The 19456-nt window shown below is 36.8% G+C and overlaps 2 protein-coding genes across 3 annotated transcripts in view; one reads left to right on the top strand and one right to left on the bottom strand.

Moving 5' to 3' along the window:
* LOC117320370 overlaps positions 1-19456 on the top strand; it is a 242323-nt gene that overhangs the window by 38338 nt on the left and 184529 nt on the right. The window lies entirely within an intron of this gene.
* LOC117320373 overlaps positions 50-19456 on the bottom strand; it is a 359054-nt gene continuing 339647 nt past the window's right edge. Inside the window, exons 2-6 of the mRNA XM_033874980.1 lie at positions 8767-8946; positions 6956-7255; positions 2065-2673; positions 1227-1289; positions 50-247 (exon numbers count right to left, since the gene is read on the bottom strand). Of these exons, the coding sequence (XP_033730871.1) occupies positions 69-247; positions 1227-1289; positions 2065-2673; positions 6956-7255; positions 8767-8938 (1323 nt within the window). The 5' untranslated portion in view covers positions 8939-8946 and the 3' untranslated portion in view covers positions 50-68. The remainder of the gene's footprint in view (positions 248-1226; positions 1290-2064; positions 2674-6955; positions 7256-8766; positions 8947-19456) is intronic.

Here is a 19456-nt window from a genome sequence, read left to right as displayed (position 1 = left end):
TTTGAAGTAATAGAAGACCCATAAACATTTGATGGCATTTTAACCTTAAACTACCTAATGACAAAATATCATGGGTTCAACTTCAGAAGAAATTCAAAAGAAGATTTTTGAAGTTCGTCCCAAGTCATATTTACCAACACACCAACATAATTGTCTGTTATACCTGCATTTTTGGCTGATGTTTGTTTCATGTCACTGACATCTTTCTTCACAGCATCAACATCACCACTCACAGCATCAACAGTGCCTGTCAAAATGTTAAATAAAATCAATTTCATATAATATCTATAACTGTACAGTAAAACCTCAATATAGCACTATCTTCCATCCAGCAAGATTTTGGTGGTACAATGAGGAGAAATTTCAGAGAACCTTTCTGAGCAATAGCGAAAAACAATTCAAATTGTCAAAGTTAAAGATGGCGACCTGTCATCCACCTTATTTTCATATCTGTCCTTAAATGGAACATGCACAACTAGGGACCAAAGGGAAATAGAAAGTGAAATTTAAGAAAGATCAATAAAGAATTTTGTGAGAAATAGCTATAGAGATAACAGACTTCAACTGTCAAAATTGAAAATGACTACCTATAGCTTTCTATCAGCTATCTTGTTTTCAGATCAGTCTCAAAATAGAACATGCATTTGTGTAACTAGGGACCAAGGGGAACCTAAGAGCGAAATTTGAGAAAAATCCATGAAGATTTTTCTGAGAACAGCAATGACAATTGCTACAGGCTGGATGGATGTTTGACATCGGACAACCCTGTGACTTTTACCTTTTGTCAGTTAACTCCTTGTTCTGGTACGACCAACTGTGCTTTGTAATGTTAGCTTCATAATCTGACCTAGATCATTGACCTTGACCTTTGGTCAGCTGACTTCGAGTTGAATTCTTATCAATATTGCTTCATAGTGTCACAACAAAATGTTTATCAATGAAAAAACGCACGAATTGACCTTGACCCATTAACCTTGAACATTAACCTTGAGCCTGAATGTGTGCATTTTTGCGAGTTGAACATCTGGACCAAATTTTCATGTGAATGAGACAATGAATACCAGTTATCAGTCAATAACAAATAAATGTGGACAGACAGACAGCAAGTGATTACTCTATATGGCACATGTATCTCCATACAAATAGTAAATTTGTATGAAATTCATTCCAAGTCAAACTTTGACAGGCGGCTGAGTATATTATAGTCAGTGGGACATGTTACATACCTTTTAGGTTGTCCATGTCAGTTGTCATCTCGTCTTGTCTCTGTTTTACATCACAGATTTCCCCTAAAAAGACAAACAATATCTTATATATAAAGTGATAACAATGATCTATACACACCTGTCAAAGGTATAGTGATAACAAAGATCTATATACACACCTGTCAAAGGTATAGTGATAACAATGATCTATACACACCTGTCAAAGGTATAGTGATAACAAAGATCCATACACACCTGTCAAAGGTATAGTGATAAAGATCCATACACACCTGTCAAAGGTATAGTGATAACAAAGATCCATACACACCTGTCAAAGGTATGGTGATAACAAAGATCCATACACACCTGTCAAAGGTATAGCGATAACAAAGATCCATACACACCTGTCTAGTGATAACAAAGATCCATACACACCTGTCAAAGGTATAGTGATAACAAAGATCCATACACACCTGTCAAATGTGTAGTGATAACAAAGATCCATACACACCTGTCTAGTGATAACAAAGATCCATACACACCTGTCAAAGATCTATGTAATATTGATAACAAACTTCAATTACTTAAATCAAGCATAGTCGCCAGTTGGACATTGTATTTTTCCATTTTTTAACCTCAAAATTGAAGCTATGGGCCCTGAATACATATAAAGCTGGAGAAATATCCTTCCCTAACCCAAACTCTAACTTCTAAAGCTTCAACAATGGTGGTTGACAACAACAAAACAGATTAGAAGACTACCGAAGTATAATAATGATTACAACACAGATCACAGGCCATGGGCAACTTGAACAAGTTCAAGTTAAAAGTTTGATCAGTGTTACACTCAACAGCTTACCTTCCATCTCCTTTACCAGAGCTATAAAATTCCTCTCTGTACTGGGGTCCATCCTCATGGTGCCTATCTTATCCACAGCTACTACGAATGTCCCTGTGATATGACCACCACTCTGCAGATCTTCGATACTTTGTCGGATGTCGGCCCACCTAGTCTGAAAATCTGTATCAGAGATAGAGGCAGACTTCGCATGTCCGTAAGCCTCATTTCTCTGACTACGGAGGCGGTCGATGTTGGCCGACAGCGAACGATCTGCAATATCTGGATCTCTTCCCCACCCATTTTTATGAGGTGGGATGTTCACTAGATTCCTTAGAAGGATGTAGAGGAGAGATACATCCAAATCCTTCTCAGAACCTCGGAACACTCCAACTTGTGGGTAAAGTATTCTTTTCTGCTGAAAATTCAGCAGAGGGAAAATCACTTTCCTGTTGGTACGAAGAGCAGTGGTCAGTCCAGATGCTGGCAGTCGAGCGACAAGTAACTGCCTGAATATGTCAGGAAAAACATCAACCACCAATCTACAGATTCTGGCGAAGTTGGTGGTCTTTTTGGTGGTAGGATACGTGGCAGCCATAGAAGGTTTGTACACACATGAGGATGTTGATCCTGGAAACAGATATAAAATATTGAATTACAATTTCAGATCAAGGAAGCTGGGATGATAAAAATAACCATTAAGGGTCAACTGCTGGTGATTTGTTAAATACAGGAACCAGAAGATGTATTACACCTCATAGATTTTTATAGGAACGTTTTTATGATTTTTTTCTGTTCAAGCAACTTTTATAACTTCCTTTTGATCTAAAATCCTATAAGGTTGAACAACAGCTGTCAAATATTGTTACCCTATATTACGTAGTATTAAATCTGGCCCCTGCTGTCAAGATAGCTCAGTTAAACAACAGGCTCAGTAAGTAAAAAAGCTGGAGATCTCTGGACAAATATCAAACACTTAAACAAAGAGGTCCAGCTTCTGCAAATCAAATTCAGCGAAACAGAACTACATAAACACAACTACATTTCATGATTATAAAATGTCCAAAGAGATTGGTTGAAAAATTAAGGAAGAGATCTCCAGAAAAAAACTTTATGATGGATGGATTGATGGACTGACAATGCCATACCATTATACTCCAGTCAAACTTTGATAGACCGTAATACTACTAATAGTCTTAATCACAACTTAACATGTTTTTATTTATACCAAATAGGATGAATGCAGTATTATGAAACAAGAGGCCCAGGGGCCTTAACGGTCATCTGACTCTAAATTAAAAACCTTATATAATTGTAGTATGTATTCTCTGTAGCAAGTTTATAGTGGCGCCGTTTGCCATGGTGGCCATCTTGGATTTCTGACCGACCCAATAAATAAAAACACTTGGTAAGGACCATCTCAGGATCATTTCAGGTTACAGTTACAGCTGAATTCCATTGGGGGAATTTGAGAAGAAGTTTAAAATAGGCATTGTTCAGGAAAACCATGATTGCACAATCATGTTACAAATGGCCACCATGGCTGCCAAGTCAATGATTTTACAAGGCGGAAAAAAATTAACACTTTGTTGGCACTCCTTCCTTAAAATCCTCACCAATTTCCAACTCAATGGCACCAGTGGAACTGGAGAAGAAGTTTAAAATGTTTTTTCAAGATGGTTGCCATGGTGGCCATCTTGGATTTCTGGCCGACCCGATAAATAACAACTCTCAGCCAGGACCATCTCAGGATCATTTCTGGTAAGTTACAGCTGAATCCCACTGGTGGAATTTGAGAAGAAGTTTGAAATAGGTGTTGTTCAGGAAAACCATGATTGCGCAATCATGTTACAAAATGGCCCCCATTGCTGCCATTTCAAAGTTTTTACGAGGCCGAAAAAATAACAACACTATGTTGGCTCGCCTTCCTTGACATCCTCACCCATTTCCAGCTCAATGGCACCAATGGAACTGGAGAAGAAGTTTAAAATGTGTTTTTCAAGATGGCGGCCATGGCGGCCATCTTGTATTTCAGACCAACCCGAAAAATAACAGCACTTGGTCGGCATCATATCAGGATCATTTCAGGCAAGTTTCAGCCCAATAGCGCTGGTGGAACTGGAGAAGAAGTTTTAAATGTGTTTTTCAAGATGGCGGTTATGGCGGCCATCTTGGATTTCGGACTGACCCGAAAAATAACAACACTTTGTCAGGATCATATCAGGATCATTTCAGGCAAGTTTCAGCCCAATAGCACTGGTGGAACTGGAGAAGAAGTTTAAAATGTGTTTTTCAAGATGGCGGCTATGGCGGCCATCTTGGATTTCAGACCAACCCAAAAAATAACAACACTTGGTCGGCATCATATCAGGATCATTTCAGGCAAGTTTCAGCTTAATAGCACTGGTGGAACTGGAGAAAAAGTTTAAAATGTGTTTTTCAAGATGGCGGCTATGGCGGCCATCTTGGATTTCTGGCTGACCCGAAAAATAACAACACTTTGTCAGGACCATCTCAGGATCATTTCAGGCAAGTTTCAGCTCAATAGCACTGGTGGAACATGAGAAGAAGTTTAAAATGTGTTTTCAAAATGGCGGCTATTGCGGCCATCTTGGATTTCGGACCGACCCGATAAATAACAACACTTGGTCAGGGCCATCTCAGGATCATTTCAGGCGAGTTTCAGTTTAATAGCACCGGTGGAACTGGAGAAGAAGTTAAAAATGTGTTTTTCAAGATGGCGGCCACGGCGGCCATCTTGGATTTCAGACCAACCCGAAAAATAACAACACTTGGTCGTTTTTGAAAGTTCTAAAATGTGTTTTCAAAATGGCGGCTATTGCGGCCATCTTGGATTTCGGACCGACCCGATAAATAACAACACTTGGTCAGGGCCATCTCAGGATCATTTCAGGCGAGTTTCAGTTTAATAGCACCGGTGGAACTGGAGAAGAAGTTTAAAAATGTGTTTTTCAAGATGGCGGCCACGGCGGCCATCTTGGATTTCAGACCAACCCGAAAAATAACAACACTTGGTCGGCATCATATCAGGATCATTTCTGGCAAATTTCAGCCCAATAGCACGGGTGGAACTGGAGAAGAAGTTTAAAATGTGTTTTTCAAGATGGCGGCTATGGCGGCCATCTTGGATTTCGGACCTACCTGAAAAATAACAACACTTGGTCAGGACCATCTCAGGATCATTTCAGGCAAGTTTCAGCTCAATAGCACTGGTGGAACATGAGAAGAAGTTTAAAATGTGTTTTCAAAATGGCGGCTATGGCGGCCATCTTGGATTTCGGACCTACCCGAAAAATAACAACACTTGGTCAGGACCATCTCAGGATCATTTCAGGCAAGTTTCAGCTCAATCCCACTTGTGGAACTTGAGAAGAAGTTTGAAATGTGAAAAGTTTACGCACGACGCACGGCGCACGGCGCACGGCGGACGGCAGACGGCGCACGACGACGGACGAAGCATGATGACTATAGGTCATCCTGACCCTTCGGGTCAGATGACCTAAAAAGGCCCATCCCCATGGGTCTTTCAACTTGGTGACCATGAAAGATTTGTTCATTTGAATTAACTCTGTAGCCATTCCTCCCAACATTTTAACTGACTATGTCATAACCCTTGGCATATAACTGGTCTTTGAGAAGACAACACACTTTAACTCTACTGACCTTGCCATTATGTCAATGTCATTCATTTAAACAAACCTGGTAGCCTTTCGTCCCAACATGCTACTGGCCCAATATCATGAACCTTGGCGTCTTGGATCTCAGGCTACATAATGTCATAACGACATGTTCATGTAAAAGGTACAAAAATTGACATTTCACTTTTGACTTAGTGACCTTAACCTTTTGTCAGTTGACTTTGACTACCAACTTTGCCTCATAATGTCATAACAAAATGTTCATCAGTTAAAAGATACAAAATTTGACCTTCACTTTGACTTTGATTTTTAATCTCAGTGTCCATTTCTGTGGACTGAACAAATGTTATGACACTGAGCTTCTTGGTAATTGTAAGTTATTTAATGATTTTCCTTGTGATCATTAAAGTAGGTCAAGGTCATTCACATGAAGAAACATTTTTAATTTTCATCCTCGCATACTACAAGTTTAATTCTATGACCCTGGGCCTCTTGGTTCTGAGAAGAAGTCGAAAATATAGAATATTTGCATTAGATGCAAGACAATACCAGACAAAAGGCTATTGCAATAGATCACTTGCGACTTCTTTTCAGGTGACCTTATTAAGGTATTTCAAAAGTAATATGTGAAACCACATTTGATACCTCACAGTGGGCCTATTTAGGGATCTTGGCGCCCACCATTGAATGATCTGTGTAGGTTCCATATCAGATTGATCTTCTCACTATTTTTCCCTTCCTCTTACTAATCTGTTTAAATTGAGAAACATCCCTGCAGTACTTTTCAAACAAGGGGAACTTAAATATGAAATTTGAGCTTTAGCGATAATGACTGTCTGTCTGTTTTCAGATTGGTTCCAAAATGCAATACGAGGGACCAAGGGGAACCTACATATGAAATATGAGAAAGATCCCTTCAGTACTTTGAGAAATAGAGATAACAAACTTCAATTGTCAAAATTCAAGATGGCTGCCTGTCGGCCAGGTTGTTTTCAGATAGGTCCCAAAATACAATATGCACAACCACAGACCAAGGGAAACCTGCATATAAAATTTGAGAAAGATCCCTTCTGTACTTTCTCAGAGATAGCAATAACAAGAATTGTTTACGAACGGATGGATGGATAGACCACGGACTACGCACACAAGGCGATTTGAATAGACAACCATCATCAGATGGTGGGCTTAAAACCCAGCTGGGTAGGTCACATTTGATACCTCACAGTACACAGGAAAAGTATGTAAGCTGTTACCTTCTACCAGAGTCAGTTTAGTTGTTGTACTCCGTCGTTTCCCGTACCAACTGGAGACAGTACACACATATTGCCCTTCGTCAGATTTTACTGTTTTGTTGATTATAAGGTGATCTGGTTTAGATCTTGTATACTCAGGCAGATCTAAATCAAGCTGTATGGGTCGTCCACCAGGTGATGTATGTTCCCAGGTAACAGATTTGATGAATGGAAAAGCACATAACACTGAACACCTCAATTCTGCTTGTTGTCCTACTTCAAAAGTGTAGTATTTATTTTCTATTTCAACAGTAGGCTCGTCTGAAAATTTAAAGATAAAACATCATTTCTTATTTAGGCTCGTCTGAAAATTTAAAGATAAAACATCATTTCTTATTTAGGCTCGTCTGAAAATTTAATGATAAAACATAATTTCTTATTTAGGCTCGTCTGAAAATTTAAATATAAAACAAAGTTTCTTATTTAGGCTCGTCTGAAAATTTAAAGATAAAACATAATTTCTTATTTAGGCTCGTCTGAAATTTTAAAGATTAAACAATATTACGAAGGAACATGACAATATAAGAACACAGATAGGTCAGCAAGGGCCCCGTCCCATAGCTAGATATCGCTCATAATCATAAAGAAGTAATCTGCTCATATCACTGAGTTTGACATTTAACATTTAGACTTCCAAAACAATGCAAAGAAGAAAATACACATGATACCTACTATATGACTTTTGTTTAATGCCATCCCCATATACCAGTTTGCTAACATTTGTTAGCTTTGATGTATCTGTTTTATTTAAATCTTGTGTGCTTTAACTACAAACCAGGGTTGCTGTCGAAGGTTTTTCCTAAACCTTTGGACATTATGACGTTGACTTTTGACCCGGTGATCTTAATTTGTGGCAGTTGTCACATTTTATCAATACAACCAGTTTGATTCATAACATGTCATGTCAAAAACAAAATGTTAATCAATAGATGCAAAATTTGCTTCTAAAGTAACTTTGAGTTGGTCTAGCTCATTATTGCAGATACCAATTTGATAACCACTTTATTCAAATATCAAGGTTAAGGTTCATCCATTTAAATACATTTTGTAGCCCTAATTCATTCCTGCATACTTTGTCTCTATGTCATTGTGAAATCATTGCTTAAAGATTTTAACACGTTTGAAACCTCTGACCTTTGAGCAGGTTAGCTTATAATGTTTACCAGTGAAATGATTCCTTTGACCTTTACCTTTGACCCACTGACCTTAACTTTTGGTCAGTTGACTCATATAATTACTATCAACTTTGCTCCATAATGTGATCACATCACTAATGTTCCTTTGTGAAAAGATGCAACATTTGACCTTGACCATAATTAAAACTTAATTACCTTGATCTTTGACCTTGATCTTTGACCTCGGTGTGTGTTTATTTGAACTGAGGATATTTATCAAATTAAATGTGAATTGGTCCATAATTACTGAACTTTAATAGTAATCAGACAGCAACTGTGTGGATGGCATCCTTATCTCTGACGTGGGGCCCTACTTTAACGAAGAACCGTCATCATGGTATTATTTCCCGTAAATCAATTGTGTTGCTTCCTGTTTTGTTCCATTTGCTATATATCTACTAACTTGCGCTTACTTATGAATTTAGGAATAACGTCTGTGTAATTTACATGATTTTATGAACATTTGAAAAGATGGAAATCAAGTTCTCTGGTCCTGAAGGCTTAATATTTAAATATCAGTGTGAATTCAATGTTTGGTAGTTTTAGAATTGGACTATGGCTGCCATCAAGTGATCATCATGAAATACCGGTAGATACCTGTGAAGCGACACCAGAGCCATCCAACTAATATAACTGCCACCGTACAAGCAATAAAAGCCCATCCATTGCTTGTTAGGTCTGCAAGCGAAGAACCATTCTCAGAGTCAGACAGCACCATTTGTACCCCATATGCGACCAATACCACGGCGACAAGGTGGAGCGTCTTCATGGTGACTCCTGTAATGACAAGTCATACACATTAACGACACCAAGACTACAAGGTGGATCACTTCACAGTGACCTTGACCTTTAGTCAGTTGACTTTTTGTTTGAAACATTTCAACATGTTATAAAATGATCATCAGTGAAAAGCTACAAAAACCTAACCTTGACCTTCACCCCAGATACATATATGACCTTGAGCTCTAAATAACTAAATACTGCTTCATCAGGTCATACAAAATGTTTATCAGTAAAAAGATACAAAATTTGTCATTGACTGATGACCTTGACCCTGACATACATTTTTGTGAACTTAACATGCATCTTGACTAAAATTTGTTCCCCTCCCGAAAGGAAGCTTCTGTACCAATTCTGTACAAATTCATTCTTTAGGACTTGTAGCAGTTTAAGGGACTTACTTCTTTTACCCTATTTGGCCTTGCCTCTCCAGCCAAGGGTCCTGGGGTTGTCACTATATTTATGCAATATTTTCCCTTCATCAAAGGAAAACCAATGGGACAATTTTTTGGTTAAAAGCCATTGTTTCGTTCATGACTTATAGTGATTTAAAGGACTTACCTCTATTTCCCCTATTAGGACCCTCCCCTCCGGCCCCAACGAGGGCCAGAATCACCATTCATGCAAAATACTTCTGACCAAATTTGCTGAAAGTCCATTCAGTATATAATGACTAGTAGCTATCGGTAAGAAAAATTGGCAGACGACGCACAGACGACAAACGACATACATCACACAATGATATAAGCTTACCGGCCTTTTGGATATAAAACGTATATATTGACCTGCATTACCGCCCCTCAGGATACAGACAAACATTACCACCGCCCCTCAGGATATACACAAACATTATCACCGCCCCTCAGGATACACAAACATTATCACCACCCCTCAGGATACAGACAAACATTATCACCGTCCCTCAGGATACACAAACATTATCACCGCCACTCAGGATACACAAACATTATCACCACCCCTCGGGATACACAAACATTATCACCGTCCCTCAGGATACACACAAACATTATCACCACCCCTCAGGATACAGACAAACATTATCACTGCCCCTCAGGATACACAAACATTATCACCACCCCTCAGGATACACACAAACATTATCACCGTCCCTCAGGATACACAAACATTATCACTGTCCCTCAGGATACACAAACATTATCACCGCCCCTCAGAATATGGATAAACATTATCACTGCCCCTCAGGATACAGACAAACATTATCACCACCCCTCAGGATACACATAAACATTATCACCACCCCTCAGGATACACAAACATTATCACTGTCCCTCAGGATACACACAAACATTATCACCGCCCCTCAGGATACAGACAAACATTATCACCACCCCTCAGGATACAGACAAACATTATCACCGCCCCTCAGGATACACAAACATTATCACCACCCCTCAGGATACACACAAACATTATCACCACCCCTCAGGATACAGACAAACATTATCACCACCCCTCAGGATACACACAAACATTATCACCACCCCTCAGGATACACACAAACATTATCACCACCCCTCAGGATACACACAAACATTATCACTGCCCCTCAGGATACACAAACATTATCACCACCTCTCAGAATACTGACAAACATTATCACCGCCCCTCAGGATACACAAACATTATCACCGCCCCTCAGGATACACAAACATTATCACCGTCCCTCAGGATACACACAAACATTATCACCGCCCCTCATGATACACACAAACATTATCACCATCCCTCAGGATACACACAAACATTTTCACTGCCCCTCAGGATACACAAACATTATCACCACCCCTCGGGATACACAAACATTATCACCACCCCTCAGGATATACACAAACATTATCACCACCCCTCAGGATACAGACAAACATTATCACCACCTCTCAGAATACTGACAAACATTATCACCTCCCCTCAGGATACAGACAAACATTATCACCACCCCTCAGAATATCAAACATTATCACCGCCCCTCAGAATACAGACAAACATTATCACCATCCCTCAGGATACAGACAAATATTATCACCGCCCCTCAGGATACAGACAAACATTATCACCACCCCTCAGGATACACAAACATTATCACTGCCCCTCAGGATACACAAACATTATCACCGCCCCTCAGAATACTGACAAAAACATTATCACCTCCCCTCAGGATACAGACAAACATTATCACCACCCCTCAGAATATCGACAAACATTATCACCGCCCCTCAGAATATTGACAAACAGTACCCCCGCCCCTCAGAATATGTTGACTGGCCTGGCTTAATCCCTGGCCTATGGGGATGCGGTGGCCGATCGAGAGTGGTTATAACATAAATAGGTGTCCCGACACTGTATCAATAGCCCTAGGCCAAGCCTCCACAACTGGGTTGTGAGTTCCAAACCCTGGTTTTTTTCACGGTACTACGGCTTTTCTCCATCTTGGAAACCTGGCACGTCCTTAAATGATGCTGGCTGTCAATAGGACGTTAAAATAAACTAAACTCCATGGTTTACACCAAGCTCCCTGGCTTGTACACGTACACCGGGTGGTAGAGTGCAGGGTACGCAATTTCGCACACTTTCGGTACGTATGATATCTAAATACATTTCCATCAAATTAATTTCAAATCGAGAAAGTATACCTAGCATTAGATGTACAAATGATTCGTAACATACCTGAGCGTGGGCCTAATCTGATATGAACACACGTGTCACTGCGCATGGGAGCTGTTGTTAATTGGTGTTAATTGCTGGGTTTACAGTACATAACGACATAAGATACAGTGGAACCTCTATAAACCGAACATGCATGGGACATTGATATTTGTTCGGTTTACAGAGGGTTCGGTTTGGAGAAGTTGGTCAAAATAACCGGTCGAGTTCCAAATATAATTGGTCGGACGATGTTAGATTGTACCCGATTACAAACCGACACTAGGCCTACTATACGCACATAGATAATTTGGTTTGTCTGAAGAATATGAATATCATGAAAGTAAATCAATGCATATATTACAGATTATATAAGAAATTAAAATGACTAACTGTTGTTTTATATAGTTTTATACATTTACTGCACTTCACGATCGACCTGCATTCTGTTGCTTCGCCATGTGGTGGGGCCTAATACGGGATATTTAATGATTTTACAAAAAACGGAAATCGAATGATATGAAAGTGTGTGAAGATGTCTTGCTTCAATATGAATTACAATTGATCACTTGATACCGGTGGTATTCCCGATATCGGTATTGTCTTAAAACATAAACATCGGACACTGGCATCATTTCAGTGTGTATAGTTATGACCCTGCAAGAACACCCCTTATTGGGCCTCATTTAGATTAGAATGCGAAACTCAGGCTCCTAGCTCTACTTGTATTGCGAAGATTAACATGGAATCTGCTGCGCTTCGATGACGTGTGGCATTGTTTCATAATTAGTATTAATTACCGTGTTGATTATACACTACAATCATAACGCCCCTCAGGGTATTTATTGGATTACCTGTACAAATCACCTACATGTAAACGTAAGTCCCGATCGAGACACAATTTGGCTTCACACAATACCCGTCACAGTTGTTGTTTCACGGTTGACTAGCCTGACCTCGTGTCATAATCGCTCAGGTAAGGCCGGTTTTCAGAAGTAATTTTTGGTATACTTTATCAGGAACCGGAGACAAAATCGGTCCGGTGTTCGGAATTCAGAGGGATCGGTATTTGGAAGTTTTTAAATACCATAATAAAGAAGGACCGATTCCGTACAATAACAATTTGTTCGGTATTCAGAGGTGTTCGGTTTTTAGAAGTGCACGTTCCTGGTTGTTCACCACAAAATACCTAAATTTTTCCACGGTTACGCCCCCCCCTTTCAAATCCTAAAACCTTTTTAAAAATTTTTGGATAAAATTTATCCCCCCCAAAAAATCCCCGAATTGGGGGGGCCCTTTGGAATTTTTTTAAAAATACCAAAAAAACCCGCCGCAATCCCTTTTGGACGGGGTTCTTTTTAAATTTGGGTTTTCGGAAGTTAAAAAACCCGGGAATACATTGTTTTGTTCCCCCCTTTTTTGGGGGGTACTTTTTTCCCTGAAAAGAGTTTTTCCTGTTGCGGTTGGGTTAAAAAAAATACTATTTTTAAATTTTTTTGGAAAAAAATTTTTTTAAATTTGCTTTAGGTTTCGAACGGTAAAACAAAACTTTTGGGGGGTTTATTAAGGGAAAAAAGGGGACGGCATGGGCCCAGGGGGACACTGACCTTGCCAATTATTTAAAAAGGGGGAAACCCCAAAATTTTTTAATGGGGGAAATTTAAAAGTATAAAAACAAAAAAACCCCCCAAATGGCCAAACACTATTTTTTTAAAATCCCATTTTTAAATTATTGTCAAAAAAAAATTTTATGTCTTAAAAATTTTTTTTAAAAAATTTCATTTTTTTTTTAAATTTTGAAAAAATTTTTTAAAAAAAATTCCCTTAAAACCCCAAAAAAAACCCCACATGGGGGTTTTTTGCCCCGGGGGTTTTTCCCTGCCAAAAACGCCCCTTTTATCCCAAATTTTTTGAAATTTTTTTTTCCCTAACAATCGGAAAACCGTTCTAAATTTTTCCGATAAATTAAAAGGGAAAAAGGGTTTTTACCATTTCCCCATTTTTTTTGCATTTTTTATGTAAATTTTAATTTTGTTAAATTCCCTTTTTCAATTTTTCGTATATATTCAATATAAACATGGTTTTTAACAAAGCATATTATTCACTTTAAATTAAATCTCTACCGTTTTTCGTTATTTTTCCTTGGGCCCACACAAAAGTATCCCCTTTTAAAATTTTGGGGATAATTTTAAAACATTTTTTATTTTTTTACTTTTTTTAAAATTTTTTTTTTAAAAATTTAAAATTAAAAACCTGTGCGCCCCTTTTTTTTTTCCGTTTTTCGTTTAATATTGAATAATTTTAGGTTTAATTTAAAATTTATTTCTTTATCACAATTAAAAAAAAAATTTAAAATTTTTTATCATTTTAAAAAAAAATTGGCCCATTTTTGGGAAAAAATTGGAAGTACGGGGGGGTTTTTTTGGCCCATGTATTTTTGACAAACTTAAAACCCAATGGCCTTAATTTTTAAAAAAGCCCTATTTTGGGGAAAAGGAAAAAATTTTAAACGGGGGCAAATTTTTGAAAATACATATTACTAAACATATTTTTAAAATTCTATTCATTTAACTTTCATTAAATCCCCCATTTAAACCCCTAATTAAAATCAATTTAAATTAAAATAACAATAAATAAATTCACTTTAAAAATAAATGTTTAAAAATTTAGTTTAAACATTTTTAAATTTTATGTTTTTAAATACAATGCCTTAAAAATTTTATTCCTTTTTTTAAACCTTAAATCCGTCCAAAAATTAAAAAATTTTTTAAAAAAATTTGCAATTAAAAAAGTAATTAAAAAACCTTTAAAACCAAAAATTAAATTAATCACAAATGTCACAAAAAAATTTGCCCCTTAAATCACTAGGAATTAAATTATTTAATTAAAATTTTTTACAGTATTAAATACAATTGCCAAAAAAAAAATTTTAAAAACATTTAAAAAAAATTTTTTTTTAAAAAATTTACATGTCATAAAAATACTGTCATTAAGAAAAATCAAAACCCCAAAAATACAAAAAATCACAGCCCAATTAAACCAATGTCTTTTAAAAAAATAAAATGCATATTAATTAATTTTTTTTTTTTGGGTTTTGGGTTTGATAATAGATGTTTAGTTTGATGATATTGGTTCAGCTCAGGTTTCCGGTCATAAAAACGTTTTAATTCAACTTTTTACTAAAGTTTGTAACTTTTAAAAAAAAAAATTTAACTTTAAAATTTTACTTTTATAATTAATTTCAAAAAATAGTTCTACCACATCACATACTTTAAATTTCAATTTTTTTTAAACTTTTGTTTTAAAGGAAACAATACAATTCCTATAAAAATTCAAAACTTTTTTATAAATTTTTCACAAGAAAAATAATCTTAAAAATGAAATTTCAAAACAAGAGGCCCATGGGCCAAAACGGTCCCTGATTTTTGAAATATTGCAGTAAATTTTTGAATTTTTTGGTCGTGGGCAACAGTAAAATTTAAGCAGATCCCAGTGATAAATTTATAATGTTAACAAATTTAGAATGAATTCAAAACAACTAAAGGGTTTGCATTAAACCCCCCCCCCCCCCCCCCCCCCCCCCCCCCCCCCCCCCCCCCCCCCCCCCCCCCCCCCTTAACGAAAGTTCTTAAAAAAGAAATCGTATTCTAAGGTAAATTTAACTTAAAAATGGCTTTGTAATTTCTATTCATAGAAATAGTAAGGGGCCCCTTTTCAGTAAACTTTTATATGATTTAAATGTGAAATTTGTTTGCTAGATAAATAAACTATAGGTAAGAAAAAAAACTGGTTTGTAAACAATATCCAAGTCCCCAGGGGGGCATATTGGGTCCCCGCGAGGGACGACTAAAAGTAAAGTTAAGGGGAAGGCCCAAAATAAAGGGAACTGCCGTAAACCGGGGCCCCAAACCCTGTTGGAAAAGGGGAGGGGAACACCAACTGACAACACTAACGCACCCCCCCGGGCTATTTTTTAACCTAGAGTCGCGAGTGAGGTTTTTAAACCTAAATCCCCCCGGACTAATTTTAATTAGAGTCGCGGTAGGGTTGTAAACCAAAAACAGACTTTAAACCAACAAAAATAACACAAAAATCACAAAAAAGGAGAATGTAAAGAAGGGAACATTCCATTGAAGGAGAATCAGGATTCCAAAAAGGAAAATTCCTTTTGAAGGGGAATCTAGGATTCCAAAAAAAAAGATTCCATTAGAAAGGGAAACAGGATTCCAAAAAGGAAAATTATTTTAAAAAAGGAGAAAAAATAGGATTCCACCGGAAAGATTCCCAAAAAAGGCCCCATATCAAAAGAGGGGGTTTTTTGGATCTAAATATTAATTTAATCTGGTTTAGATTTGACAGAGAAAAAGTTAAATCCCAGATGGGGATATAGGGTGTGGACTGAAGCGTTGGAAAAAATGTACCCATGATTTTTTATAGAAATAAAACAGAGGAAAAAGGAACATTGGTGGTTTTCGTGTTTTTTTTGGGGATTTGGGGGGCCCAAAAATTTGGCCCCTTTCCCCCCGAGAAAATTGTTTTATTTTCCCAATTTTGCTCAATTTTTTATTCAGAAAATATCCCTTACATCATTGGGATAAAAAATTGATCAAAATGTATTCCAAAAATCTTCAAAGCCGGTGTTCTCGTTTTATTGGCGCGTTTGATATCGCAATCTTGGGGTTTGTTTGGTCTGAATTAACGATGTGTTTTCCTCAATTTTTCAAAAAGAGCGCACCCCAAAATTTTTGTCGAGGTTTTTAATTGACCGGTTCCCCAAAAGCATGACAACGCTTGAAAGTTTTAAAATCATGTAAAAAAGTCGCACAACTCGAAGTATTGTAAAAGATGACAAAAAAAAGATAGTAAAAAGGGCCCTTTCAAGTGGTGACTTTTCAAAAAGTCTTTCCGGGGGCGATATACCCCAAAAAACCCGTCAACCAAAGAATCATCATCCAACATTGAATCTGTTTTATAAAACCCTCCCGACGGGGAAAGTTTTACCCGTAGCAAAAAAATTTTACTGTAACCCCCGCGAAAGTTGATATTAAATTTATCGGGGAAAAAAAAAAAGAAGAGCGCGATGAGAAAATTTAATGCTGCCCAAAAAGAATGTCTTCTTTTGGGTTTATCACAGTAGGTGACTGTGGTACATGTGCAAGTACTGGAAAAATTCTGAAATTGTTTTTTTTTGGGGCACTTTCAAGTTGAAGCCTTTTTTAAAATTAAAGGGGGTTTTTTAAAACTTGGGACAAACAGTCTCCCTTTAAGAAAATGGAAAAAAAAAATGACCCCGACCTGGACTCTTTGGGGACAAGTTAAGGGGCAAAAACAAGAAGGCCCTTTAGAAATATTTTAAAAACCTTTGGCCAGATGAAAGTTGAAAGTTTAAAAAATAAATAAAATTTGGAGGGGTTATTTACTTATTTTTTTTTTTTTTTTTGCATCTAAAACCAACGCAAAATTTTTTCCAAACGGGGAAAATACGCGTATTTTTTCCCAATTGAAAGGTCAGGCCCCTGTAAAAAGGGATGAAAAAAATCACTGGGGGATTTTTTGGGACATCATATGGGAAAAAATCGGTATATTTTTTCAGAAAAAATTTTTAAAGGGCGCGGGGCGGTTATGGATTAAAAGCCCGGGTTTTTTTACTAAGTTTCCTGGGACAGAAAAAAAAAAAAAATGGGGGCCCCCAATAGAAAAGGCCAACTAGCTGATTATTTCAGAAATTTTAAAGGGGCTGCATTTAACGGTTTGAAAAAACGCGTTTGCGGGGGAAAAAATTGATTTCCCCAAAAATAGTAAAGTTTACCCCTCCCCAAAGGGGGAAATGTGAACCCCAGGGGTAAAATTCCCTTGGTAACAGCACCTTAAAACCCTTCCCTCTTGAAGAGTTTTTATTTACCTTATTTTGGTTTTTAAAAAAGAAATTTTTTAAATTTCATAATTGACCCGTTTTGGCCCTCCCAGCCCCCTGGGGGGGTCAACTGGGCCAAAAATGTCCTACCATCAAATCGTCCCCCGCTGATAAATTTTATCAATTTTAAAGAATTTCCCAAAAGAAAAAAAAAAATGTCTAAAATTGGGGTTTCCCTATATAAAATTTGTAAAGTTTCCCCTCCCAGGGGGCAAAAATGAGACCCTGGGTCTGAAATTCCCAAATTTTTTAAAGACCCTAAAACCCTTTCCCTCTTTTAATGAAGTTTTGATTTACCCTATCTGATCATGAGAGTAGAGAAGAAATTTTTGAAATTTTAGTCAATTCAAAAACCCTTTTTGGTTTTCCCTCAGGCCCCGGGGGTGGGGGCCATATTTTATATTTCACAAATTTTTTTACCTTTGCCAAGAAGCTCCGGCCAAATTTTATTTTAATTTGGTTCGGGGTTTTGGAGGAAAGGGAAAAGAAAAATTTTAAAGGACGGAAAAGCCCACAAGAAGACAAAAAGGGGTTGAAAGTCCTTGGACTTTTTCTCAGGTGACCCAAAAATTGATCAAAAAAATTTTCGATTTATTTTTTGTGGTCAAATTTTCTAAATGTTAAATTATTCCTATTTTATTTTTAGTAACTTATAATTAAATATCCCATAGTCGGGAAGGTACAGCAGATAAATTTATGAAGGTTTTTACAAAAAACATAATTAGCATTACGAGGGCCCGAATTTCATTATGTACAATTAATGTAATTTTAATCAAAATTAAAGATAATTCATACATAATCAAGTATCAGACAACAGTATTTTTATTGTTTGGGGGGAGAGGGGAAAAACCCTATTTTTTTTTAACCGGACCGAATTTAAAAAAAGAGTCCCGGTTTTTAATTTGAACGGGTTTTAAAGGGTTCCAAAAAAATTTTTGTATTAGCCAGCCCCCAATTCCGGGAGGTTTTTCTGGAACACAGGTTTTAATAGGAAAATTTTTCTTTTTTTTTTAAAAAAATGCTTAAATTGGCAAAAAATAATTTAAGTATTGACAATTTTCAAATTGACAACATTTTCAATAATATTGGGGAACGGGTACAACAGAAATTTTTGGATGGTTTTTATAATAAAATTTAATTCAAGCATTAGACCTGAAGTACATTATTACACATTTTTTCAAATTATAGATAATCTCAATACTAAATTTAAAACCATCAGTATTTTATTGTTTTTCAGAGGAAAAAACCATACTTTTAATGTATTTATAAACCGGTAGGAATTTTAACGGTCCGGTAATTGACCCGGGTTTTTTGGGTTCCCAAAATATTTTTATATCCAAGCCAAATTTTCCAGGAAAATTTGCGGGTGTCAAGACCCGAGGTGGGTGTAAAAAGTTAAATAAAAATGTTTTTTAAAGTAAAACTATATGGAAAGGGGACCTTTTCTTTTTTAAAAAGGACAAGTTCTTAAAATTCGGGGGGGGGGGGGGGAAAAGGGGATTTTTTGGTGTAAAAAAAGTTTTTTTAAAAAAAATAAGGGGCAGTGGGGCAGTTGGTTTTTTAAAAAAATTTTGCCCTAATGGTTTCTTAAAAATCGGGGAAGGGGGTTTTTTGGGAAAGGGGAGTTTTTTTTTGAGGGAAAAAAATTATGAAAAATCTTTTAAACTTTTTAAAGAATTTTAAAATTTTTGGGTACTAAGGGGGGGTTCTTAAATCGGTTTTTTTGAATGTGGGGTTTTCTTTTAAAAATTTTTATTTTGAATTTTAGATTTTGAAAAATTAAAGATTTAAAAATGGTATTTTTTAATGCTTGAAAAAACTTTTTTTTGAAAAGAAAAATAATTGTTAGCTCGGTTATGGGCTAATGGGGGAAAAACTGCCTTTTTCGAAAAAATACAAAAAAAAAAGGGG

The sequence above is a fragment of the Pecten maximus genome, unplaced genomic scaffold (genome assembly GCF_902652985.1).
Source record: "Pecten maximus unplaced genomic scaffold, xPecMax1.1, whole genome shotgun sequence".
In the NCBI taxonomy this organism is placed as follows: domain Eukaryota; kingdom Metazoa; phylum Mollusca; class Bivalvia; order Pectinida; family Pectinidae; genus Pecten; species Pecten maximus.
The sequence above is the reverse complement of the archived record's forward strand: the minus strand, read 5'-3'. Positions and strand labels throughout refer to the sequence as shown.